General features: G+C 41.6%; 1 protein-coding gene and 1 long non-coding RNA gene across 3 annotated transcripts; one reads left to right on the forward strand and one right to left on the reverse strand.

Annotated features, from left to right (window-relative positions):
- Positions 1 to 1072: 1072 nt before the first annotated feature.
- On the forward strand, positions 1073 to 24749 carry ERCC5 (ERCC excision repair 5, endonuclease). 2 transcript variants are annotated; one of them, XM_079138608.1, is made up of 15 exons: positions 1073 to 1303; positions 4871 to 5046; positions 6286 to 6401; positions 6973 to 7059; positions 8333 to 8393; positions 9417 to 9560; positions 11723 to 11930; positions 12232 to 13320; positions 15537 to 15769; positions 16116 to 16235; positions 16370 to 16583; positions 17784 to 17928; positions 21538 to 21738; positions 22454 to 22538; positions 24102 to 24749. In XM_079138608.1, exons 1-15 carry the CDS (start codon positions 1216 to 1218, stop codon positions 24666 to 24668), a joined length of 3534 nt encoding a protein of 1177 aa, XP_078994734.1. In that variant the 5' UTR covers positions 1073 to 1215; the 3' UTR covers positions 24669 to 24749. The 2 variants fall into 2 exon arrangements, with proteins under 2 accessions (XP_078994734.1, XP_078994733.1); XM_079138607.1 differs by having other exon boundaries at positions 22464 to 22538; positions 24102 to 24240.
- On the reverse strand, positions 18587 to 21528 carry LOC306660428. Its single transcript, XR_013763622.1, has 2 exons — positions 20224 to 21528; positions 18587 to 20193 (listed from the first exon to the last, which is right to left on the reverse strand). It is a non-coding gene; the product is annotated as an uncharacterized lncRNA (long non-coding RNA).
- Positions 24750 to 25997: the final 1248 nt, after the last annotated feature.

Below are 25997 nucleotides of genomic sequence, written 5' to 3' on the forward strand. Positions count from 1 at the left end.
GCGCATTCCTGATGGACTAGTCTAAGGTAACTAAACATGACTACCATGAACTGTGTTTGGGCACAAATGGTTTTGCTAAAAACTGATTTCTGATATACTTGAGCAAGTGCCTGCTCTTTTAAATCAACCTTTTCGCTGGACCAGAATCTCTTCTCAATACTGTCATTTAAATTTCAACAAATGTATATGCTAATACTCTCACTTGACAGCTAGTTGTTGAGAGCACTGCACACATCACTTTAAACTTCGCCAACAGTCTGCAATACTGCTTCTATGCCCTGGGTACATCTGAAGATATAAATTCTTAGTAAATGTGATCGCTGCAACGCTAACCGCTTTAGTTGGGTACGGTGGTGATTTGAATGTTGGCCTGAGGGTTGGAGAGCCAGACTGTTGGAGCTACTCTGGCAATTAATTTCTTGCCATTTCTGACCACAAACAGTGATATGCTAAGTTTTAGGTACTGGAGAAAACTAAGCTATATTTCAAGGATAAAGCTTTGAACTGTATTACTATCTAGTTACTACATGCTATTGTACAAATCCTGTTTTAAAACACAAAGGGAACCATATCGAGACTTCACAATTGGGAAGAGGGAGAAAAATGGTACTGAAAATAACATAAAAGTCGCTTTCCCGCAAAAAAACGCTCTGGGCCAATATTGAGACATTTTAACGATGGGACTGACGGGGAGGAGGGGCCCAAGACCCCGACACCACGGCGGAAACGCTCACTCGCTTCCGGGATGCTATGGGCGCAGAGAATTTACGTCAGCGCCGGAGGCGGGACTTCCGCCCTACGCATTCTATGGGAGGGAAGCGAAGAGGGCACCGTTTCTTGTGGAGTGACAGACCTACCCGAGAAAAGCTAGCAGAATCGGAGTTACGTCTTGTGTCGTTTGTCATATCCGCGCTGCCCGCCCACCCCCGGTCTTTCATTAGGAGAGCAAATATCTGAACTAAAGCTCTGACCGACGAGGCCCTACTTCTCCAACGCCGTCCGTTCCCGTCCGTTCTCTTCCGGGAGGCGGTGTCACCCGCCCGGAAGTGCTCCGGCGGGGGTTTCCCCTTCCTCATGCGCTCAGTTCCCCGGGAAACGTGGCTTCCGTATTGTCTTCCGGTCCTGAGTGGCAGCTGGTTTCTTGGGTCCCGGGCGGTTGCGTGACCCGCTGTCGACGAGCTAGAGTGAAAGGCCGACCCGGGACGCGCCTGCCCTATGGGTGTCCAGGGGCTCTGGAAGCTGCTGGAGTGCTCGGGGCGGCAGGTCAGCCCCGAGGCGCTGGAAGGGAAGGTCCTCGCCGTGGGTATCCTTCGCCTCGGGGCCGCGGGTGCAGGGCTCGCGATGCAGCTCTGCTTGGAATGCTGGGCTTTGACGGCCCGTCTGCCGAGTGCAGGTGATCGTAGCGCCACACGAGGGCTCGGCCTGAGCAATGAAGGAGTTCCTGGAGAAGTTTTGCGAATCCTAAAGTGATTGTCCCGGGCGGGAGGTCGGCCGGGAGCAGTCCACCCGGTGGTTTGCCTCCCCTTCGGGGTCTTGCTCAGTCGAGTTACTTAAGAAGGAGGCAGTGTGAACAGGTGTCTGACCTTTTCCTTTTGAATCGGTAGCTCTTTAAATTATGATTTTTGGAATAAGAGATTCATGTTACAACATTGGAAAGTTTTCAAAAGGTGTGCGGTGAATGATTTTCCTCCCAGTCCCGGAGGTTGACTTGTGAAGGATAGTTGCTTGTGTGCATATTTGGCTGGTTTCGTGTCTTTGGAATTATGTTTTCATTGTGAACACGTGATGCTGTTTTTCAGATTTGGGCATTTGTATTCCCTAAGTACTATTGAATTGACCGAGTGCCTGTTCTCTCCCCGGTTCCCCGAAGCTGGTGGAACCTCATACCGGTTTCCTAATGGAGAACCGGAAAGAAGCCATTGTCTGAAGAGCAACACTGATGATTTTAAAACGTATAATAGGATAATTGCCACTTTCCCCCTAGTGGGCAATATTCAGATATATCCGTATTTAATGTTCAGCTTCGGAGCTTTTGTTGAGGGTACCCTGAGTTGGGGAAAAGGAAGTTCTTTTAAAGCACCCGCGCTGTTGCCCTCCAGTGGTTTCTTGATACAATTGCATTCTAAAGATTGCCTTAGAACTAGCAGCGGGTGAAAAGATGGTTTTCATTGACAGGAACCTTAAAACGTCAGCATAAGATTTAGGTCATTCTATATTTCAGTCCTTTTAAAGAGTTAAGATTTTGTAAAACTATTGAAACACCAAGATCACATTTCTAATTTGGTAGGACGTCAAAGTAAGGAAAGGTAAACCATGTAATTTAGATTATATATTTGCAGATGGCTCAAAGAGGCCCATTTGGAATATAAAGTCATAATTTTATGAGCCTTTTAGGCTTTTATCAAAGAACGAGTCCTTTAGCTAAAGAGGACTGTCAGTCTAGTTGCAATGATAAGCTCATATATAGTACCTGATTACTTGTGTAATTGATATTTCTTTATCTTCAGGAGAATTCAGACATCTGAAATTTAGATTTTTTTTTGTTAATAAAGAACTTATCCTTGATTGTACTAGGTTCATAGTTTGTTTTTAGATCTTTAAAAATAAAGTGGTTTTGAACCATCTCAATAGTTGAATGTCTGGTTTATTTATATGATTTCAATGTCTGTTAAATAATATACAATCAGCAGTTTAAATTTTTTCTCTATGGACCTTAACATTTATAAAATACACTTACGTGTATTATGAAGTTATTACTCTCTAAGCTGTACATACTAATGGGAATTAGTTAAAAATATAGTCATCTAACTCTAGAACAAAGGGAATTCTGTTGTTTTGTTTAAAAGTTATTGGTTCTTTGGGATTTTAACTGTGAAGTGGTTTTTGGCTTTGCTGCAGATTTTAACTTTTCTACTCCTTGTAGAAATTTAATTTTGCCTTATATAACTTTCTGGAATTAGACAAGTCAAATTATGCAAATATTTACAGCTTGTCTCATTTTATGTATTCTCTAAGAATTTCAAGCTGGAGCTCTCAACACTGGCTGAGAATTGACACTACCCATGATAAATTTAAAAGTAAGAAAAAAGACCCATCTAAGTCTCTGTGACTTAGTATTTTAGGCTTATGGGATTTAGTAATCTATATTTCAAAAGCTTTATATCCAGTTTTAACAGCAGGAATAAGAGCCACTGACCTGAATGGATCCCTAGTCATAGAGATTAGGTGAGCTGTGGAGTTCACAGGCTCTGCTTTTCTCTGCTAGATTGTAAACTCCATAAGGGCAATAACTGTCCAGCACTGCATCTGCAGTGCATTGAAAAATTTCTGCCACATAATAATGCATTTTTGAATTGGGATGTGTAACTAGAGGTCTTGATCTAGGCTAGGAGAGGGACCCATAGACTGAGACCTCAGTAGGAGGTAACTAGACTGAGAGAGGGGGCAAATGTTTCAGAGGAAGAGGAAGGAGCATGTGAGGAGACACTTGAGACAGGAAGGAGCTTATTGGTTTAAAATGTGATGGGAGAAATGAGCAGAGCCAGGTCATTCAGGCCTTTTGTAGGTCATGGGAGAACTTTGGGTGTTATCCTAGAGGCAGTGGGGAGCTACACGGGGCTTTTACTGTTATTGCTGAGGTTCAAATGTTTTTTGAAGATACACTGGAAGATAGAATTGGTAGGATCTGTCAGTGGTTGGAGGAGGTGTGTACTTGGCAGGACACTGGAATTCTCTCAGGTGAACAGGAGTGGCAGTCACTGAGGCAGAGGCCTGAGTGGCCTGGTGGACACATGAGTTCCATTTGAAATATCTTCGAGGTGTCAGGTAGGGGTGACTACTAGGCTGTTCGATCTGGGGTTAGGAGAGCATTCTACATTAGACGCACAGGTGGGTAGGGTGTGGGGTGGGGCTGAGGAGGCCTGCAGAGTGCTGCAGACAGGAGGAAGAAGGCCTAGGAGAGCTGAAGAGAGCTCCTCCGTGGTGCCTTAGAGGAGCTGGCAAAGAATGAGCAGAACACAGCAGGGTGCTGGGCCTCCCGTGGACAAACACAAACTGCATTTCTAAGGGAGCATGTGTTAGAAAATTGGAATGAAAACTTTAAGAAGGAAACATAAATTACCTTTAGTTTTAGCAGCAATAAGTGCTCTTTAATATTTTGGTGTCTGACATTGTAGTTTTTTACATTTAGCATTACAGGTACTGTAAATGGAATTATATTTCACATATTTGCATTACCTGGTACACTTTCTGTAGTAGTATTTGTGACTGTCTTCCTTGTCACTAAACATGCTCCTTCAACTTCCATTTTTAAGAGCTCCTTGGTATTTTGGCAGAACTGTTGCAAAGCTTTTGAATTGCTCTGGAATTTTCCTTGCCATGTACAAGCATTCTTGTAAGTGAATCTTGTTAAGTCGTGACTTCTTGAGGATGAGTTCCTGGAAATGGAGTTCTTAGGTAAAACAGAATGTGCCAGGAATTGTCAAATCATCCTCCAGAAAATTCCAGCTAGTTTACAAATATTCTTTAGAGATCACTAGGTAGGTTAGTTCTTTCTTCTTCTTCTTTTTTTTTTTTTTTTTTTTTTTTTTTTTTCTGAAAGAAGCAGTTCTTTGCCTTAGACTATTTAAAGGGCATATCTGTCTTTGTATGGTATAAAAATTAAGTACGTGAATAGTAGTAATAGGCCGAAGTAAAAGTTAAGTGCTCTTGTTAGATCCCGTTAGGGCCTGTCATTTTAAAACCTCAGATGAGTGGTAATCTTGGTGTCCAGTGCTTGGTGTTATCAAGTATAGGAGACTGAATGTGGGAGAATGAGGACTTTCCTTTCACTTTCCTTTCCCAGCACACTTTCCTTTACCAGTCCTCCCAGATATCAGCATTTGGCTAAACCAAGCCCTTAAAGGCGTCCGGGATCACCACGGGAACTCGATAGAAAATGCCCATCTTCTCACTTTGTTTCATCGACTCTGCAAACTCTTATTTTTTCGAATTCGCCCTATTTTTGTGTTTGATGGTGATGCTCCATTGTTGAAGAAGCAGACTTTGGTAGGTATCTTCTGATTTTGTTTTCTTTTTAGAGTTTTAGATACCAAGACTTATTGACACATAGCCAATTTAATTTCAACTGCCTTTTCAAATGTATCTTTAACAAACAAGCAGTTTTTCTTTTTAAAAAGAGGTATATGAGCGTATATCATGGTATGATGTTAAAATTTAACTGGAACTAGTAGAATTCTTAAACTTGAGAATTTTCTCTTTAGAGTATCTGTTTAGGTATTCCACATTTGTTCCTTCTGTGCTACCATTGCTCAGAACCTTAAAGAAAACCTGTTTAAGAAATGCCTGTCTGAAGCTGAGATTGGTATCCTCAGCGGTACCATGCCTTCCTTTAAAGGTGGGTTGGGTCTCAGGAGGCAGCACTAAGGTTCCAGGTGGTGATAAAGCGGATTTTCTGTGAGGAACTTGGGTGTGATGTAAAAGATTGTGAATGATTTTCCTTATTGTTGTGAAAGTAGTTTTAAAAAGGTTCAAGCAATCCAGATAATAGTAGCCATTTATATGACATATATAGAAAATATCAGCTCATTAGTTTATAATCATATCAGACAGATTATTATCCAAGTGAGGATGTAGGGTAGAAGTGAGGATTCATAAATGCTTGAGGACATTTGCTGCCTCTCTACATGTCTAGACTTGAATGTTTTAGTTTGCCATACTCTGTGTTAAGTCCTTTTCTGGAAAGATTACAGAGGAAAAGAGGATCTCTTAGTTGTTTCTGCCTTATCTCAACCATAAGCACAGAGACTGTCCCATTTATCCCTAGTTGGACATTTCTTTTTAAGATGTTTCTATACATTTTAGGGTTTCTTCTGACAGAATCTTGGATGTTGAGGAGCAGAGTTACAAGTAATGCATTTGTATAAAAAAGTAATATAGAAATCCTTCTTGGCATAACAGCATTTTAAAGAATTTATGTAGTCATTCATTTTGGGAAACACTTATTTGATTATATATCAAGCTTTAAACTTCTTGGGCCCTATTGAAAAACATTTAAAAGAGCCTGAAAGTAGCTAATAATTCCCCGCTGATATAAATAATTAGTAGGTGGAAGCTTTGGAAGCTTCATGTAGCAGAGTGCTCATTGATACACCATGAGGAGGAAACTCTGGGACAGACAGCATCTCAAAGCTCAAACAAGCCAGATTTTATGGAAAATAAAAGCACAGAAATGTTCTTAATAAATGAATACTCTGAATTCAGATCTTGCATCCTTTCTTTTCATAGGCAAAAAGAAGGCAGAGGAAGGATTTGGCCTCCAGTGACTCCAGAAAAACTACAGAGAAGCTTTTGAAAACATTTTTGAAAAGACAGGCTATCAAAACTGCCTTCAGCAGGAAAAGGCAAGAGGAAATTACAGTAATTTCAGAGATTAAAAATGTTTCCTTTTTGTATTGATTCCTATGGTTCTCATTCCCTAGTTTTAATTCTCAACAGAAAATAGAGAGTGAAATGAGAGGGATAAGTAGGATGTCCCTGGTTCTGGTAGTTTAAATTGGTGAAAGTTCCTCTTCCATGAAAATGGGTCTTGCTAATGAGAAAAGGCTGGGAGGGCACAACGCTTACATTTTTATTCCTTCATTCATGCAGTGATTAATTTTGCAGTGCTGGGATTGAACTCCAGGCCTTACACGTGCTAAGCAAGTGCTCTGTCAGGAAGCCGCATGCCCAGCCTGACATGGTTCTTTAGAAAGCTCCTTCTTTTGACTGGTGGGGGCGGCGGTTGTGGCCAGAGCCGCCCCTGTGAGTCCCCTTTTTTCCTCTGGGCTGTATTTAGCTCCCACAGTGCTGGAGACCCGCCAGGAGCGGGAAAGCCATCACCTTTGAGCAGGTTTGGTAACCAGCGTGGGAAGATGACCAACTCAAAATACTTTCTGTGTACTCTCTGTTTGCCAAGTTGTGTTTTCTTTTCAGAAATGAAGCACTACCCAGTCTCACACAAGTTCAAAGAGATGATGACATCTATGTTTTGCCACCTTTACAAGAGGAAGAAAAACATAGGTAAGTGTTTATTTAAGAATATTTTACTTCAGTCATTGTGGTATTGAGACAGTTAAAAATTTATGCTATATCTACCTGATAAGGCATGTGGGGTTTTATTAATGAACCTAAAATATCCTTTCTCTATACCCTTTGGAATATGTTCCAAAATCTAAATTTATCATTTGCTAACTTGTCTTTGTGTTTTGGTGATTCATTGTTCTTTTTCTTACTGAAGAGCCTTTGCTAGCACTGGATTTACAATTTGGAAGACAAGAATTCTAGTTCTCTTACACTTTGCTTGCCTGTGCTCTCACTACCTGCTTCATCTTCACCATCATGCTGAGATGCCATGTGCCACACCTTTGCTGCCCAGTCCAGGGAGCACTTGGCACTTGGGTGTGCTTGCTTCTCAGCCCCAAGATCACACGTCCTGCCAGCTTACGTTCTGGGACTGTGCCTTCTCAGGTGCTCTCTGAACTCCTCTTGCTCTGGCTGCCTGTTGACCTTGGCAGCTTCTGTGTTTGACACATAGGTGGAGCACTAGGAGTCTTGATGGTTTGTCTTTGTCCCTAGCCCCCGTTCCTTTCTCAGGGGCTCCCAGGAGGCAAGGTAGCACGGGCTCGGCCCAGGTGTCTGACTCCATTGCCAGCACAGTTGTCTTTTCTCAGACCGCTGGAGTAGTTTCTCAGCTCCTTTGTGTCCTCGTCCTTGGTGTCACCCTTTTTGTAGTGACCCCCAACCCCAAACCTGATCTCTGTTTCATAATATGGATCCTGTTAAAAACCCAAATCTGATATTGTCATTTCCTTATTTAAAGCATTTCTGCTGTCTCATTTCTTGAGGATTAAATATCAGCCCTTAATCCCACTTCTCCTGCTTCATCTTTTGGTCACCACACTGGCCACAGGCAGCCTTTCTTTTCCTTGTTTTCAGATAGTTCTGAAACTTAGTTCTTCTGTTTGGAAACTTCCCTCCACAAACCTCTCTGCACCCCACAGCTAGACACCACATTTTCTTATGGGTAATTTAGGAGGCATGAAAAGTTTCCATGACTCCCCAGACAGGGCTGAGCTGACTCTCACGGGTTCACCTTCAGCAGCCTGCCCTTCCCCTGTGGTGCAGGCTATGAGGTTGTGTTGCGGTTGCTGACTTACCTGGAGACCTCTGGCAGCCCAGATCTTGTGGGCTTATTTACTGTCATTACCCTCTAAAACTAGCAACATCTTGCACTCAGAAAATCTTCTTAGGCTTTAAAAATCATAGGTTTTGTAAATATGTGCTTGACTTTCAGTTCAGAAGAAGAAGATGAAAAAGAATGGCAAGAAAGAATGGATCAGAAACAAGCATTACAGGTATTTAAATAATTCTGAAATTTAGAATGTATTTTGTTATTTGAAATGGTTGACATGAAAATGAATACTATTGATTATTATTATAAATTAATCAAAGTCCCTGATAAAAGTAAACACAAATTCTCTTTTTATTGTGTATTTTTATGTGTAGATACACATATTAGTGCATATATGTGTGTGCATATATGCACACCCATGTAGAATTTGCCATTATGCATATCTTTTTGTCCAAAGTAAACCATTTTCTTTATAACCAACTAAATGACCGATCAATACATAGTACTATGTGCTTGTGTAGAATATAGAAAGCATACCACCTGGAGTAACTTGGAGTAACATTTTGGTATACTGTAGAGCATGTTCCCCACCCCATCTGGTTGAATACCTGTGTTTTATTTGGGTATGTGAATATGCACCAAATGTACGTGTGTACATGCACTTGTGTGTGTGCATGTGTGCAAATTTTCTAGTCATCTCTTGCTGTGTAGCTTGGTGTAGTTAGACTATACCTGGGACTGGAGTCACTCCATAAGTTTCTCTACTCCTATATTTGGCAGTTGATGCTGGCTGTCAGCTCATTGAGACTGGCCACCAAAATACCTGCATGTGGCCTCCACGTGGCCTGGGCTTTTCCCCAGCATGGCAGCTCTGTTCTAAGGACAAGCATTCCAGAAGAAAGTTCCAGGCAGGAACTTTGCTATCTTTTTAATCAAGCTTTGGAAGTTGCTTCCTATTGGTTAGAAGCCAGTTCCTGGGACCAATGACTATTTAAGAGGAGAATTAGATAAGAATGTCAAAGAATCTGTGGATGTGTTTTAAAATTCTCACTGTACATATTTTAATGATAATGTTTTTATAATTCAAGTTGTACTGTATATATAAGTTTTTAAAATGAACATTTTCTCAAGTTTCCTAGTGAAGGAGATAATATTCTTTGATACTCAAATTCATTATAGTATAACTGTGAATTGAACTAAATGTATGAAATGTTAATTTCATTGTGTTATATTTTACTCTTTATAGGAAGAGTTCTTCCGTAATCCTCATGCAATAGATATTGAGTCTGAGGACTTCAGCAGCCTACCCCCGGAAATAAAGCATGAAATCTTGACTGATATGAAAGAATTTACCAAGCGAAGAAGAACATTGTTTGAAGCAATGCCAGAGGTGAAATAGACATTAGTATACAGTAGTGTATTAATACTTAGAATTAAAAACATCAGCATAACTTTTCATTAGAAGAGAAATTTGATGAACAGTACTGATATTATATCTTAGTTTCTGGCATGTAGAGTTTAAAAAGATAGGAGGGAAGTGCAACAAGGTGTTCATGACATTGACCCTGGGCAGTGACACATGGGATAATTATTTTCTCCTTTGTCACTTAAGCTTCCTCAAATATTCTATAATTAACATATATTAAGGAAAAAGAAATTAATTTTAGAAATTCATTCTAATGCTGGTTTGGAGCCTGTTGATAACATCTATATTGTAAATTTTCCACCTTATTAAAGTAAATGTTTCAGTCCAGGATAACCGTATGCACAAATATGACTCAGTCCTTGGTTTTAGCGTAAAATAGAAGCATTTTTGCTGTTTAAGAACATGTATATTTCATGACGAAGGAAAGTTTAGTAAATTCATGCAGTTACCTTCTCTTCATAAATTGCAACACAGTGATCTTGTTTTGTACTCTTAATGGGAGCTATATTCTCTAAGCATACACCTGAATAGCTCTCTGGCATAAAATGCAAAATTGGTGAAATTAAACATTATCCCTCTTGGGGTGGGGGAGAATTCATCAAGTGAAGAACAACATTATTTGAAGCAATGCAGAGGTGAAATGGTTAGTTAAAATTCCATAGTTCTCCTTTAGCCCACCAAAGCAAATCTCATGGCGTTATCCCTACTGAGGGACATAGTAATTTTTGAAAAGATTCTGCAGATTTTGAGTACTTAAATTGATAAGAGAAGTATGAAAAGGGCAGAATATTTTTCTTTTCCTCTTGCTTTCTTCTGTTTTTCCATGTGGAATTGTGAAGATAGGAAAGTACTAAGGCGAACCAAAATGGGATCCTTGGGTCTTTGGATGTACAGAAGTAAATTTATTTTTGTTTCAGGGGAAAATATTCAGGCCCCTTCTGTGTATCAGGCATTTTATTTCACGCAGGCTCTCTGGGTAGTTCTTGAGGAAATAGAATTTGGGTCATGCAGGCAATAGTGGAGAAGGCAATTTGTCATTACCTCCTTCTGATCTCCTTTTGCAAGGTGGCACCTTGGGGTCAGTACTGAATGGTGGTGTGGAATAGCAGCTCATTGCATCTGTCATTTTGATGGAACCGGGATGCTGAGTCTTCCAGGTTTTAAATCACGTGTACATTGTGTAAAGGTGGTGTTGATACTAGTAGTGAGGGTGAGCAGTAGTACTCATCATAATGGTAATAGCTCAGTTTTGGCAAATCTGTCTGTTTTGGATCCCAGATCTACCACTTATTAGCCTTTTGACTTTGGGCAAGTTACTTAATCTCATTTGCAGAAGGGAAATAATGATATATCTCATAGGGTGGGTGTGAGAATAAATTGAGATGGTTCATATCAAAGTGTATAGAAGAGTGCCCTTTACAGAAAATCTTTATAAATTTTACTATTACTGTTAGTATCTGTGATTACTTTGACTTATTGGTTGGGCACTTGCATATTTACTTGCATATCTAGATTATCTATGTGTTAAGCCTTGATCAAGATTGTCATGTATACACTCAATAAATATTTTTGGAATAAATGATTAAATTGTGAACAGTATCCACAATTTCCATAATTTCTTTTGTTTAATTCTTTTGTTTTAGACTTTCATTTTGCCTTGGTATATTGTATGCATCTAGGAATTTATACATTTCTTCTATTATACAACTTGTTGGTACCTAATTGTTCATTGTAGTCTCTTATGGTCTCTTATGATCTTTTTTATTGATTTCTGTGACATCTGTTGTAATGTTGCTTTCTTTTCTTTTTTTTTTGGTGCTGGGGATCAAACCCAGGGCCTTGTGCTTACAAGGCAAGCACTCTACTGACTGAGCTATCTCCCCAACCCCTAATCCTTTTGTTTTAAAGATTTATTTTTTTAAAAAGGCCGGTATAGTCTTTCCTAATGTTCAACTTTTATTTTTATAATATGTTACAATACTATAAAATAAACAAATGTATTTGTATAGTGTGAAACTACCAGTGAAAACAGGCAATTATTCTTTGTCCTTTTTTGAGGGGGAAGGATGGAATATTATCTGTATTAAATGTAAAACAGCAATTTCATTTGTAAATTTTGCCACTAGGAATCCAATGACTTTTCACAGTACCAACTCAAAGGCTTGCTTAAAAAAAACTATCTAAACCAGCACATAGAAAATGTCCAAAAGGAAATGAATCAGCAGCACTCAGGACAAATCCAGAAGCAGTATGAAGAGGAAGGGGGTTTTCTGAAGGAGGTGGAATCGAGGAGAGTGGTCTCTGAGGACACTTCACACTACATCTTGATAAAAGGTATCTTAACAGTCAAAAACCAAAAATACATAGTGGCTCTGAGTTCAGTAAACTACCAGCCCGGGATAATGGTAATGAAGTCCAGCTTATGTAGCTATTAATGGATGAACCCAGTGCCAACCCAATTTAAAATGAACTGAGTTGCTATGTAACTAACTAACCTGTTAGCTAACAATTAGTTGCTGTTTCAGTAAAATTTTTAACTTCATTATGGGAACCAGTATTCCCTTGGTCATCTTACTAGAAGTTTATGGTCACACTGTGAAACTGTGTGGTGAGAAGTGTTTTACTTTCTCTTAAGGCGTTCAAGCTAAGAAAGTTGAAGAAGTGGATTCGGAGTCTCTTCCTTCTTCCAGCAAAATGCACAACATGTCTTTTGACATGAAGTCATCACCTGGTGAAAACCCAAAGCCAGAGAAAGAACCCGATGCCACCCCTCCTTCCCCAAGAACATTGCTCGCTCTGCAAGCCGCCATGCTAGGCAGTAGCTCGGAGGAGGAGCTGGAGAGTGGGGCTCTGAGGCAGCATGACCAGAGGAGTGCAGCGGCAGACCAAGGCTCCATATCCCCACGGACCCTCTTGGCTATTCAGAGAGCGCTTGATGATGACGACGACGTGAGAGTGAGTGTGGGGGACAGCATGCAGACAGGAGGGCCAAGAGTGAGGATGCTGCCTAGAGACAGCCCCAGCAGAGAGCACGGCGAAGGGCCTAGAGCGAGAGAAGTGGGAGGAGGGCTGTTCTCCACGGGCCCTCCTCCAGCCAGCGTGAACTTCGAGGAGGAGCATGGGGCCAGCGCTAGCCGTGGAGAGGAGCTGGCAGACTCAGCTCATTTGTTGAGCACTGTAGTTAATCAAGGCAGTGAGTCTGGTGTTCCAGAAGAACACATGTCACTCACTCACACGGAGAACAGAGTCTCTCAGACGAACACTGAGTCCATGGACGAGGCTAAGAGGGGTCCTCTTCCACACAGTGACATGCCCAGGCTCCCCTCGGGACAGGAACTGACACAGGCACTTCCCACAAGCGCAGCTTTTGAACCCAAGAGCGAAACACATCCTGAGGAGCTCGAGCTGTGGGCAGGTGCTGGCCCATCCCAGAGTGGATATGGTTCCTCTGCTTTGTCGAGTGATGAAGAAAGAGAAGGTGGAGCAAATCCTGCTGAGGTCACTGGCATTGGCACTTTGCAAGAAAGGAGGGACATAGTAAGTGTCCCTTCAGAGGCAATAGGTAACCTAGAAAATAATGTACCCTCAAATGCTACAGAGCATGGGAATTTCCCCAAAACCAACCAGGAATGCGAGACAACTAAACCCGCGGGCCAGGAGCTAATTTCAGTTCTGAATTCCTTGGAACCAGTGGAAATGGAATCTGAAGAAAGTGAATCTGATGGTAGGTGCTGTGTTAATTCAGAGCGGCAGAGGGGGTGTGGGAACCGAGAGGCCCCTTAGTGTAGCCCCTATCCTGCTTTTTACAGATGAGGAACCAGAAAGAGGTGAAACGACGTTCACAGGGACACACAGCTAGGGCTGCTGTCCTCATCTCTCCTGCTTTGCTAAACTTTGTTGTTGTTGGCTTTAAAGGGAGGGAGCCTGTAGTGGGAGAAGGCAAAGCTGAGACTTTCCTTTAATTCTTGGTCTCCTTTGCCCAGTACCTCAGTGACAAGCATTTTAAATTTGTTTTTGTCATTTCTTACTTTGTCTGCCTCTGTTGTTAGGCTTTCCCTCCACGGATATTATATATGTATCTATTTCTTTATGCACAGTTATGCTGCTTGTACTCATCATGTATAGCTGTCACATTGGTACAAACTTATTTGTAACTCCAGAATCAGTACTCACAGTCTTTTGCCAAAATTTGCAGGGTGTGGGAGTTTCAGTCACCACACTGTTCCCCACTGAGATCTGCCTTGATTCAGTGCTGCTGCAGAGGTGGCCAGAGGGTGGGAACAGTGGGGTGACAGTGTAGTAGAAGCAGAAGTAGTAGCCCAGAGGTTTGCATCCCAGCTCCAGCACCTGTGAGTAGGGTAACCTCTAGCAAGCTACCTGACACTTCTGAACCTCGTTCCTTGTTGTAAAATGGAGAAAACATAATCTGCCAAGATGGGTTGTTTAGGATTGAAGATAATGTATGTGCAGTGTGTTCATATATATAGACCTGTTTCCCTCTAGGAGCTATGATTCTTTATTTGCCAGTTTACTGTTCACATAACCTTATAGACTGTAACCCTAAATAATGAAGATCTCTGTACACATGCACTCTCACTTTGTGTCCTGGTGTCCGTTCGGCCTCTACATTCTAAAGTCGTGATTTCCCAGTTGTGATTAGGAAGTACTGTGCCCCTGAACACACTTTTAGCTACTTGTTTTAGCATCCATTGATAATTTTATCTGTGTAAATTGTAGCTATGTTACAAATGGTAGCTTTCTAACTGAGCCACTCCTGATATATTTATTAGTGGGCACTCTACTATAAGGAAGATCTCTCTGTTCTCCCCATTTACTATCATTTTTTTCTGCATGGACGCCTGTATTCCGGCTTTATTCAATGAGTTACAATCGGATACTCTGACAATGTATTTTGTTGCTTGGGTCGTCCCAGCTTTGGCCAGTGGGGCCTCTTCAAGCTGGCTCCTGTGGTTTTGACAATTCTCCAGTACATTTTGAGCATTTCCTTACTTTCTGGCATAGATGTTCCAGGCCTGTCTTGCGCTTACTGTGCCCTGACCCTGCTCTTTTCACCGAGAACCCCTTCTTCTTTCAGGGAGCTGGCTGGGTGCTGAGTGCTCACTGTTCCCTCAGCAAGGGAGTCAGGAGCTACATTTATGTATATATACACAGATGCACGTGGTGTGCACACATCTGTATTTATTTCTGTGTCTTTGTGTTAAACTCTTTGTGTTCACAGTGATACCTGTAATTCCCAACATTCAAGATTTATTCTAACCTCCCCTGTCTTTATAATTTTCTGAAAAGTGAGAAACCTCCCATTATCTTCACTATATTTACCTATCTGCTGCTTCTTGCTTTATCTCTAATCATCTCCCCATCCCACTGGCTCCTCCTCGGCCTGTTCCTTTTGTTTTGATTGTCTCCTCACAGGTTGGACAGACCTTGCCATCCCCCTCCCCTGAAGCAAGGAAGGGAACCAATATGTATTTATTAAGAAAAGATCACAAGAGAAGAGGGAAGGAATGTGGAAGAGGAAGAGCTGTTTCTCTTATTACCCAGAATTCTTTCAGCTTTATTTACTCTCTTCATAGTGAAATGGCATATAACCATATTTAACAATTTATACTTTGATAATTTTCCTTTTCAAAATTTTTAAACAGTATTAGGTAACTTAGGACATAGTTATATAAAGCTAATATACAAATCTTAGAGAGTTTGGTTTCTACCTTTAAACACAGTTCAATTGAAAAGGTGTTTTGAAGTTACAGGCATTTAAGATTGAATTTGTTTAGTAGTAACATTAATTGCATGTTTTCTACTAAATTCAGCCTTTCTCTTTGGGCACAACATTTTTCAGGTTCTTCAGAAAGGTATTGAAGGTTTCAGGATAATTTAATGTTTCAGCTGTAAGTGAAGCGACCTTGTTATTTTGTATAGGAAGCTTCATAGAAGTGCAGAGTGTGATGAGTGATGAGGAACTTGAAGCTTCCAAACCTCCCTCTGAACAAGGCGAAGAGGAGCCAAGAGGAACTGAGGAGGGAGAAGCCCCTGGTGGCACCCAGAGTCTCCTTCAGGAAAACCCAGAAGGCAAGGACTCTGACACTGACCCACACAAAGAAGCTGAACAGGAAGCAGAGGACTCCCCCAATGAATGGCAAGATATTAATTTGGTAATAATGTAGCATGTTTTTAACTTATTGCTACAAAGCCAAGTTGAGTGGCTTTTGAGTTTTAAGGAGTTGTTGGACGAAAATTCATTAGCTCTTTATAATGCATCTTCCTGTTGATGGCTTCTTTTCTATCTAGATGACTGTCTGGGATAGACTTTGCTTTTCTTGTGTCTTAGTAAGGGAACTTGAGGTATTACAGAGACTTGCTCAGAAATCTATGTGGAATACTTCATAAGGAGAAGAAGTTATTGATATTTTCAGTCAGACTAAATACAGGCTTTTGGTAACAAATGAACTTAATTGCATTATTACTATAATTATCTACAAATGAAAAATTATTCCATAGGAGGAGCTGGAAGCCCTGGAGAGCAACCTCTTAGCGCAACAGAATTCTCTGAAAGCTCAGAAGCAGCAGCAGGAGCGGATTGCTGCCACTGTAACGGGACAGATGTTCCTGGAAAGCCAGGTATGCTCCTTGGCTGGGGACTCTGCATCCCTTCCTTAGGCTCCCGAGGGAAGGCTGGGATGGCATCTTGAAGCCCTGCTCCCCCTTGCCGGGGCCCGTGTGCATTTCCCTGGGCTTGCTCTGTCTAATTGCAGGAGCTTCTGCGCCTGTTTGGCATTCCCTACATCGAAGCTCCCATGGAGGCAGAGGCACAGTGTGCTATTCTGGACCTCACTGACCAGACTTCTGGAACCATCACCGATGATAGTGACATCTGGCTGTTTGGAGCACGGCACGTCTATAAGAACTTTTTTAATAAAAACAAATTTGTAGAATATTATCAGTATGTGGACTTTCACAACCAATTAGGTATGATTGCTTTCTGGAATTTACGTTTGCATTTTGCCTGATGAATTGTTTCTTTCTAGGGAACTAATTTGATGCCTTATTGGAAATGGTTAGGTGCATACAAGTTTTCATGTAAGTGATCTTTTGCTTATGTGGTGAAATAGGATTTTGAAAACTGGACTTCATTCCAAGTCCTGGTATATTTAGGTCTTTTTTGAGCTTAATCATCTGACCTGGTTAGTTGACTAGTCATCAGCTCTTCAGAGTGAACCAGGAGGGGAGAGAGGAAGTGGGTGGAGTGACTCCTGCTCATGGCCCCCGCTGGTGTCCTAGTGTTGGTCACTCATTCTTTCTGCAAATACCCATTGAGTGAGCCCTGAATGTCAGTTATTCTTGACGAAAGGGAAACAGGATGAAGCAGTCTCCTAGGAGAAACATGATAAGCAAACACATATGTCATAATTTGACAGTTGGTGGTGCCGCTGTGTAGGAAAGAGAGCAGCAAAGGGAGAGGAGGGCCGCAGTCACTGAGCGGCGCGCACTGTTCCGTAGTAGTTGTCGGGAGAAGCCATGTTTATAGGTAACCTTAGGGCCTTATGGAGATAGACAGGTGCTCTGGACCGATCCGCTTAGCGAGAAGCACTGGAAGGGACTCCCACATGCAGAGGCCCCAAGGTGGAAGTCCGCTCCAAGGAGGCCAGCATGAGTGGGAGGAGTTACCCTGGGAGAGTAGTAGGAGACCCCATCAAGGCCCTGTGGTGCCCTGGAGGAGGGACGGGGCCACTGGTGTGGGAGGGGAGAGGAGTCAGGACTGTACATCCTGAGCAGCCTATGCTGTGGACCTGCCACCAGTAAGATGAGGGAGGCTGAGGAAGAGGAGTGGAGCTGGGAGAGGAAGAGTTCAGGCTGCAGTGTGTCAAATTTGGGATGCCCATTGGATCCCCAGGTGGAGATACTGAGCTTGTAGCTGAATATATGTGACTGTGGTTCAGAGAGAGCCAAGCTAGTTTAGTTAAATTTGAAGGTCAGCATACAGAGGAAATTTGAAGCTGTGAGAGTAGAGGAAACTTTAAAAATCTGAACAGAATTCCATTTTAAGAAAAATCTATTTCAGATAATAAAAGGATATTTTTGGCTGTTGAGTGTGTGTGTGTGTATAATTATGTAATAAGATGTTTATAAATGTTATAAATATTTAAATTAAAATTGTTACTCTTGGAGGATTGGACCGGAACAAATTAATAAATTTGGCCTATTTGCTTGGAAGTGATTACACTGAAGGAATACCAACCGTAGGCTGTGTAACAGCCATGGAAATTCTCAATGAATTCCCTGGACATGGCCTGGAACCTCTCCTAAAGTTCTCGTAAGTTCCTTTTCATTTTTTAATTCAGATTTTTGCAAAAGTACCCACCCATTCTAGCAAATGGAACTTTTTCTTAAGTCATGAGCTGTCACAGATCATTGTGGACCGAGAGAATAGCAGGAGGTGTTGCTTAGCCCCTGGAGTCCTCATGAGGTCAGAGTCAGGTTCCTTGTTAGTGGCACCAGGCTTTCCTGGTCCCAAGGGAGGAATGTACTAGCCTTTCTGTCCGTTCAAGTATTTTTTGAGTAGTGACTGTGTGTCAGATACTGTGCAGGCCTCGGGGATATGAAGGCTGAGGGGCTCCCATGCCCTTGGGGTGCAGAGGATCAAACGTGACTGCTGTGGTCAGTGTTCTGAGGGGCCTGCAGCTTGCTGTCCTTCTCACCTTGGAATTCTGTGCTATGTGCAGTGGTGGAAACTCGTTCTGTCTAGACCCCAAAGTTGTGCCGGTCAGCTCCTAGTTCTGGTGACTCTGAGATGGTGGGAGTCGGCAGCACATCTGGGAAGGAGTTCTTTCTTGGGCTGGGGGTGTAGTTCAGTGGTAGAGCATTTGTCTAGCATGTGTGGGGCCCCAACACTGCAAAGAAGGGGGAAAAAAGACAAAGAAAGAAAAGACAGTTCTATCTTAAGGTTTTCCCTCAATGGCATCTTCTTTAAAAAAAATTCTGAAGTACAATGCGCACACCATAGAATTCACCCCCTTAATTGTACGGTTCTATGTGTTTGGCATAATCACAGGACATGATAGCATCCTCTGACGTTGACAGTAATGATTTAGTATTCTATCCAGTTATATCTCCTTTGTCCTGTGGTTGGAAAATGTGGGCATGTTCTGGTTTGGAGAACCAGTGATCAGAGTCACTGGAATGAAATAAGAAATTGTAGTAATGAGTGCTGACCTACATTCAGACTTGACACAGGTACCAGAGTATCTTATTTAATGCTTTATTTTTCTCTCTTCCCATATTTTTCTTATTGTTGATGAAATTTATATATCAGGGATGTTACTAGGTAACTCATATATCATGATAGGTAAATAACTTGAAAAATGATAAGTAACTTTATTATACAGATGAAATAAGCACATAACAGTTAGTGAAGTATGAATTAAAAAGGACCTACTTTAAACATCTTGGTTTATGTAATTTTTAATTTTTTCTATGCACATTATACTCAATGTACATTGTAATTACTTTTTTTTTTTTTTTTTTTAACAAGATTGGGACAGTGTTATATACTTCTTAGAGTCAGCTTTAGCAGTTTCTGTCTTTGGTATTCTAGAAGCTTGAAGAGAAGATGGGAGCAGCCTGGGCCCTGCCTGACTTGGGGGTTCAGGATGCGTGCAGAGTTAATGTGGAGGAGTGGTGGGAGGCCAGTGGAACGGATGCGTGACCTTGATTTTCTGTTCTCCTAAACTCCTTGCCAGACTCTGGCTAGTCAATCATTCTTTAAAGTGGAGCTATTTTGGACCATCTGGCTTTGTGTAGTCCTCTGCATCTGGTTTGACTTATGCAGTGTGTACTTTCATAGAGCTTTAATTTTTGAACTGGCCACCAACATTTGATGTGGGGTGATTTCACAAAAAGTTTAGATTCAGGGGCAAAGGTTCCCTCGTAGTCCAAAGCAGCAGAGCCGAGCAGCCGCAGTTCCCCTCCTGTGCACAGATCCTTCAGTTTCATCACAGTTGTCCCTTCTCCCTGTTCTCTTCCCATAGCGACACTGATTGACAGATGCCACTGTTGGTCCTGGATGTTAAGTGTCTGGCCCTCTTGTTTAAGGAGTAGTGGTCTTTTAGGCTCCATGAGCCCACAGTGTGCTGAGCACATTCTCCTAGCTGGCAATCATGATGAAATTCAAAAGTAAAGCAGCGGTGGCAGGCCCAAGGGCTTTTCCCCAGTGCAACCTTGGAAACAGGGTTATAAAAGTGATAAAGATAGATCATTATTATTATTATCATTATTGTTATTGTTATTGTTATTTGTGTGTGTGTGTGTTTTGGTACCACAACAGAGACTGCAGTTAGTCTTCTCAACAATAGATGGCACTCGTGTGTCGTGAGGTGGAACAGGCTGGCACCACTCCACGACTGCTTCTTAACATCAGTGAGGACGTGAAGCAGTGGCACTGAGATATAGGTGGTTTCTTTTTTTTTTGGTGAGTCGGGGTCAGGTGTATTCCATTGAATCCATGGATTGGTGAGGATTATTTTTATGTTTTTAACTTTTATGCTGTTTATTTTTCCTAATGCTATACTTTTTATTTTTCCTGGTATTCTGCTGCTGCATTACAAACTACCTTATAATCTCAGTGGCTTCAAGTGGCAGAAGTCATTTGTTTTGCTCATGAGTCTAAAGTTTAGTCAGCTCCATGGGTGTGTTTTCTTTCTGCTCCATGTTGTTTGAACAGCTCATCTGGGCTCAAGGTTCTGTTTAAGTAGCTGACACACATGTTGGCCAGGTGATCTAGCTGTCAGCTGGGAGCCTAGACAGAACTGTGGGCTGGGTCCTTGGACCCGCTCCATATGGATCTTCTCACGAGCTTGGGCTTCCTCACAGCCTGGTGGCTGCTCACAAGAGCAGGTGTTCCAAGAGGCAGGAAGGGGAAAGTGGAAAGGATTGTCTCCTAGCCCAGCAGTGCTACTTCCTGTCTGTTACACTGGCCAGCCGTCACAGAGCTGTCTGGCCCCACTTCTTTCTTTTCATAGGAACATATTAAGTATACAAATACTGGGTTTTATTGTGGCATTTTCATACATGCATATAATATAATTAAATCAATTAATTCCCCTGAACCTCCCCCTGATCCCACTTCTTTATGGAAAGAATATCAAAAAATCTGTGACTTTCTTTAACCACATTAGAGGAGTTAAAGAAATAATAGATGAGTATTAGAATGGAAAAAATTGAAAAATGGATAAAATATAAAGAAAAAAATAGCCATTTCTTTCTTAGAACATTGCTTAACACATAAGAAATAATATTTTGTATTATTATTTATTATACCTATTGGTCTTTTCCCATTATATGCTTGTTCCTCTCTGGGGGAAAAATGATATGATGCCTTATGTTAATTTGTTATGCAGCTGTAAAATTTGTCATGTTCTTGGCATTTTCACCTTTTATTGAATACTCTTGGATCCACCATTGCATTTTGTTAGAGGTGAATAATGCAAATACATTGCTTCCTATTACTGCTGAGCAGGAGACCTGAAGAAATTGTGACTTTTGTGGTAATGTAATTATGTGTGAAAGCTCTGGGTGAGGCTTTTCACTTCCAGCTACAAAATCTTGAGCAAGTATCTTCTTTCTGAATTCAGTTTCCTCTCTGGGTGAGGCCGATGATAGGACTCTGCTTGTGTGGTTGATTACTGGGTAGGTAAAATATTGAACGGTACCAAGCACAGAGCAGTCATTCAATCAGTGTTCCTAGCACTCTTCCTTGTGGTTAATGATACCAAAAGCAATACAATTAGTGTTCTGTACATCATTCACTTTGCATTGGGGTTAGGACTTGAATTTTCAATATCTGAACTCCACGCTTAGCTCTTTACCAGCAGTGCTTGCACTACACTGTCTCGTTGCTTTATAAATGTTTCCTTTGCCTTTTTAGAGAGTGGTGGCATGAAGCACAAAAAAATAAGAAGATAAGACCCAATCCCTATGACACCAAAGTGAAGAAAAAACTACGGAAGCTGCAACTCTCCCCTGGTTTCCCTAACCCAGCGGTTGCGGATGCTTACCTCAGACCTGTGGTGGATGACTCCAAGGGCTCGTTTCTGTGGGGGAAACCCGATCTGGACAAGATTAGAGAGTATCCTTGAATCTCAGAACATAAGGGATATTGAGCTGTAGTCGGGTTTGTCCAGAACTTTTGAACCGGAGCTTGGATCATTTTTCCCTGATACACATTCTCCTGAGACCCTCCTTTTAGTTGCTTTTCCCCTCTCAGTATTAAAGAGGACCTTCTTTCAGATAGCCATGATGGCATTCACAGACACAAACACATACTTAGTATTATTTATTATGGAGAAAAGGAAAGATGATGATTTTTTTGTGTTGCTGAGATTTGAACCCAGGGCCTCACGAGGGCTGGGAAAGCACTGTACCACATTGCCACATCCCATGCCCCAGATAATTTTGTCTTTTATTGCTGGTTTTCTGTTCTGTATACTCGAATAAGAATTTCAGTTGATGTTTAAAATTGTCAGGTAGAATTAATCTAGCTACAGCTTATTTTTTCCTCTTGTAGGTAAGATATCTGAAACTTGTTTTATTCTAGGTCAGGCTTTTCATAGTCACAAGTCTGATGACCTAAAATGAGGGTGGAGTTTCTTTTGCCTTTCAGAATTGAAAAGAACACACTGCAGATGATCATGTTGGAATAATTTATTATCTTTTTATCTTTACTTCTTTAATGTTTTAAATATGAAATTCTTGTGGAAGGGAATAAAGGGTCAGTTCTTTGGATCTTTTATTTATCACTTCTGAAGTACCTTTGAAGCATTTATAATCTTAACTGCCTGCATATTTTGCCAGCGGTATTTTGGCTGGAACAGGACGAAGACGGACGAATCTCTGTTTCCCGTATTAAAGCAACTGAGTGTCCAGCAGGTAAATGGGTGGCTCTTTCCCTGACTTCACACTGAAGGGTGAACTTAGTAGGGCTTTGATTGGCGCTGTTGAAGATTAGCCAGTTAATTCTTTGGGTATGCAACATACATTCTGAAATGATATTTTAGATAAAGAACTGAGGAAATAGAAAAAAGACTTATTGGACTTAGTCTTCACAGTATCTCTCTTAGGGCTGGACTGTATGTCCTTTCTTATTCCAACTTTGAAAGAAATAATAATTTTACAGTAAACATTTCTGATTAAATATATTACCCTTTGGTGTTATTGTCATTTTTTAAAAGCTTAGGAAGTATCCAGGTCCAGAACAGTTCTGGTTAGTAATGCTTCTCAATTACAAGCAATTCTTAATTTATGGTTTGTACGTAGATCTTTATAGTATAAGCTAAGTAATATAGTACCTCAGTAGGAGAGGATCTGGAGGAGGAGAGGCCTTGTAGGACCTTGTAGGACTCCCCTGGGTAAGTGACTGGGTCTCGCTCTGTCCACGTGTTCCTGCTCATGTAAAGCAAGCCTTTGCCCACCACAGAAGCATTCCACAAAGCACACGCATCCACTGTTTAGCAGAAATGAGATAATATCGTTTAAGATAATCAAATGAAGTTCCATTAAGTTTGGTTAAGTTCACTTAAAAAAAACAAAAACGCTGTAAAGAGCATTTCCAGGGGGTCCCTCTTATTTGTCTGATGACCTCTCCCTACTGCAAGCATCATCCAGCGGCGAAAGAGACTGGTTTCCACTTGAGATACATTTTGTTGTAATACTTTCTCCCTTCACACTATTGAACTTAACATAAGTTTATTTTCATAATTAGAAAGTGAACACACTGGATTAAAACTGCCTGTTGACCTTTTCTAAATTAGAGGTTTATGCTGCAGTTCATATTCTTTTCCTACATTTATTTGTTGCTATCCATACATGCATCTTGATACAGCCTTCCTCCCACCCTGCTTATTCACATGAGATTTTCTTCTGTGTACTGCATAGTTTTCATAATTTCAGATGACCAGTATGCATTTCATTAACGAGGTTTGAATTAGCTCAATTTGCTTGTTAAACCTTCAGTTTTAAGGTTTTGGTAAATAATGCTGTGATGAACATTAAGCCTAAAACTTGTGTCACATGTAACTTTTTAAAGAGTATCTTCCCAAGGGATGAGTATTTCTTAAAGTTCTTAATATATCCTGTGAACTTGCCTTCTGGAGGTATTATGTGATTAGAATATTTTAGAAGAAGGAGATGTAGAACTTAGAAACAAGCCCAGTGAAATTTTATTGCTCTCTACCGTGATGCTCTTTGAGTACCTCAGAAATTTGTTGTTCAAGATGTGAATGGAGGACTTAGTCGACAGAGTTAGTGCAGGTATTGCTTTCAGCGTGATTTAGAAATCACTGAAATTCATGTGATTAATCGGAAGAGAACTGGCTTTTGGGGATGTGAATCAGCATTCTCTGAGTAGTAATCCAACGTGAGCAGTCAAGGCAGAGCTTGTTCATGTGGTTTAGAAACTTTACTTGTCTAATTTGTTGTCTTATTTTATTTTAGACACAGCTCCGAATCGATTCATTCTTTAGACTGGCTCAGCAGGAGAAGCAAGATGCTAAACGCATTAAGAGCCAGAGACTAAACAGAGCTGTGACGTGTATGCTGAGGAAGGAAAGGGAAGAAGAAGCCAGCGAGGTGGAAGCGGCTTCTGTTGCTATGGAGAGAGAGAGTGAGATGCTTGAGGAGGCAGAGGGCAAAGCCCAGAAGAGAAGCCTCGCCGAGAAATCAGAGGCGGCCTCGAGCCTGAAGCGGGGGAGGCTGTCGGGGCCCAGAGGTGGGGATGAATGTGGTGGGTTTTTGGGGGAGGCCTGCCTCTCGGAGTCTGGTGCCTCTTCAGGTGAGGATGCTGAAGGTTCACCTCTGAGGAACACGCAAAGGAGAAGAGCTGCTGAGGAGCGGAGAATCGGCGCCCGCACAGGAGGGCAGGAGGCGGGCGTGAGCACGAGCAGCTCCAGCGAGGACGACGGGGGCAGAAACTCGAAGGCCACCCTGGTGACAGCCAGGCCCGTGTTTGGGAAGAGGAAAGGGAGGCTGAGACGTGCCAGGGGACGGGCCAGGAACACCTGATTCAGAAACTGCCTCTCGGTGGCTGTGTGGGACACAGCGCTCAATGAATTTGTGAGGATGTAATAAAATGTTGGCACAGTCTTTTTATTTAGTGTGCGATTTTGAAAAGATTGGGTGCCAGACCTGACGGTGTGTCAGGATGCCACGTGTGTCCTCTGCCACATGGGGTGCTTCCTTCTACTCAGAGACCATCTCCTCCTGATTGCATTATCTTACGCTGTCCGGTGCTTTCTGACCACACTAGAAAAAGAAAAGACAAAGGATCTGCACTGACCAGCACCCACTCTCAGGGGTGTCCCTCTGACTCACACATAGGTGAGACAAACGACACCCACACTTTTCATTCCACACTAGTGGCGGCTCCAGCAATGAAGAAAATTCATGTCCCCCACTGCTTGCCATTTTCCCTCAAGCTCTTCTTAAAAGGATAGCAGGAGGGAACCTCACTGCTGGAGCGCATTTGAAGAACATGTTTGCTGTGAATTTTAGCAATTAATTAGGAAACCTAACTGGGGTGCTTCATGCTTCCTGTGATCATTAACTATGGGAACCTCTATGCTGTAATGTTTGCTTTGACACCCCTTCATTTGTCAGAAGCTGACTTCTCTGTAAATGGATTTGGTAGCTCGGCTTCATCATGCTGGTGTAGGTGGGTCCACTTTAGGTATTGACTACTATTGACAGCTGCGTGTCCAGTGATCAGCCTAGGTTACTTTAGGATTCCCCTGCAGGACCTCCAGCAAGAGCTACACCTGATTGCTTCCAAGGATAGTACTGCCTGCTACTTTGAGTCTAGGATACCTTCAGAGGTGCCTTCTTAAGATCATAATCCTTTTGGCATCTTTCATATTTCCATCTTTCCCTGTTTCCATCATTTGAAGTTGGAAGTCTTCACCAAAGAAGATAAGATACAAATAGATGCCTTTCAACAAATTTTGAATGACTCCTCACAATTTTAGGCTGAACTTCTCAAATAATTGTACTATATATAGCTGTTCCTTCTCAATTTCAAATATGGCTTCTGCTTCTCTCAGTCTTCTCCAGCAGCTTCCTTCTTAAGTTGAAAATGACTTCCACACAAATAAGCTCAAATCATTTCTTGATGATTCTTTGCACTACAAGTATTTGAAGTAGAACATTTTAGCTGGAATGGGAAACTTTTTTTCATACCATTGGTATTTTTCAAAGGTACTGATGATTGGGAGTTTTCTGCATATACATGTGGGTGGAGAACAGTGCTAAAAATTTTTAACTTTGTTGACTTTAATAAATAATTCAAATTTGTTTTGCTCTTTGTTAGCTGGTATAAAGTCTATCACTGGAACAGAG

Source organism: Sciurus vulgaris, assembly GCF_902686455.1.
Source record: "Sciurus vulgaris genome assembly, chromosome: 4".
Taxonomy (NCBI): domain Eukaryota; kingdom Metazoa; phylum Chordata; class Mammalia; order Rodentia; family Sciuridae; genus Sciurus; species Sciurus vulgaris.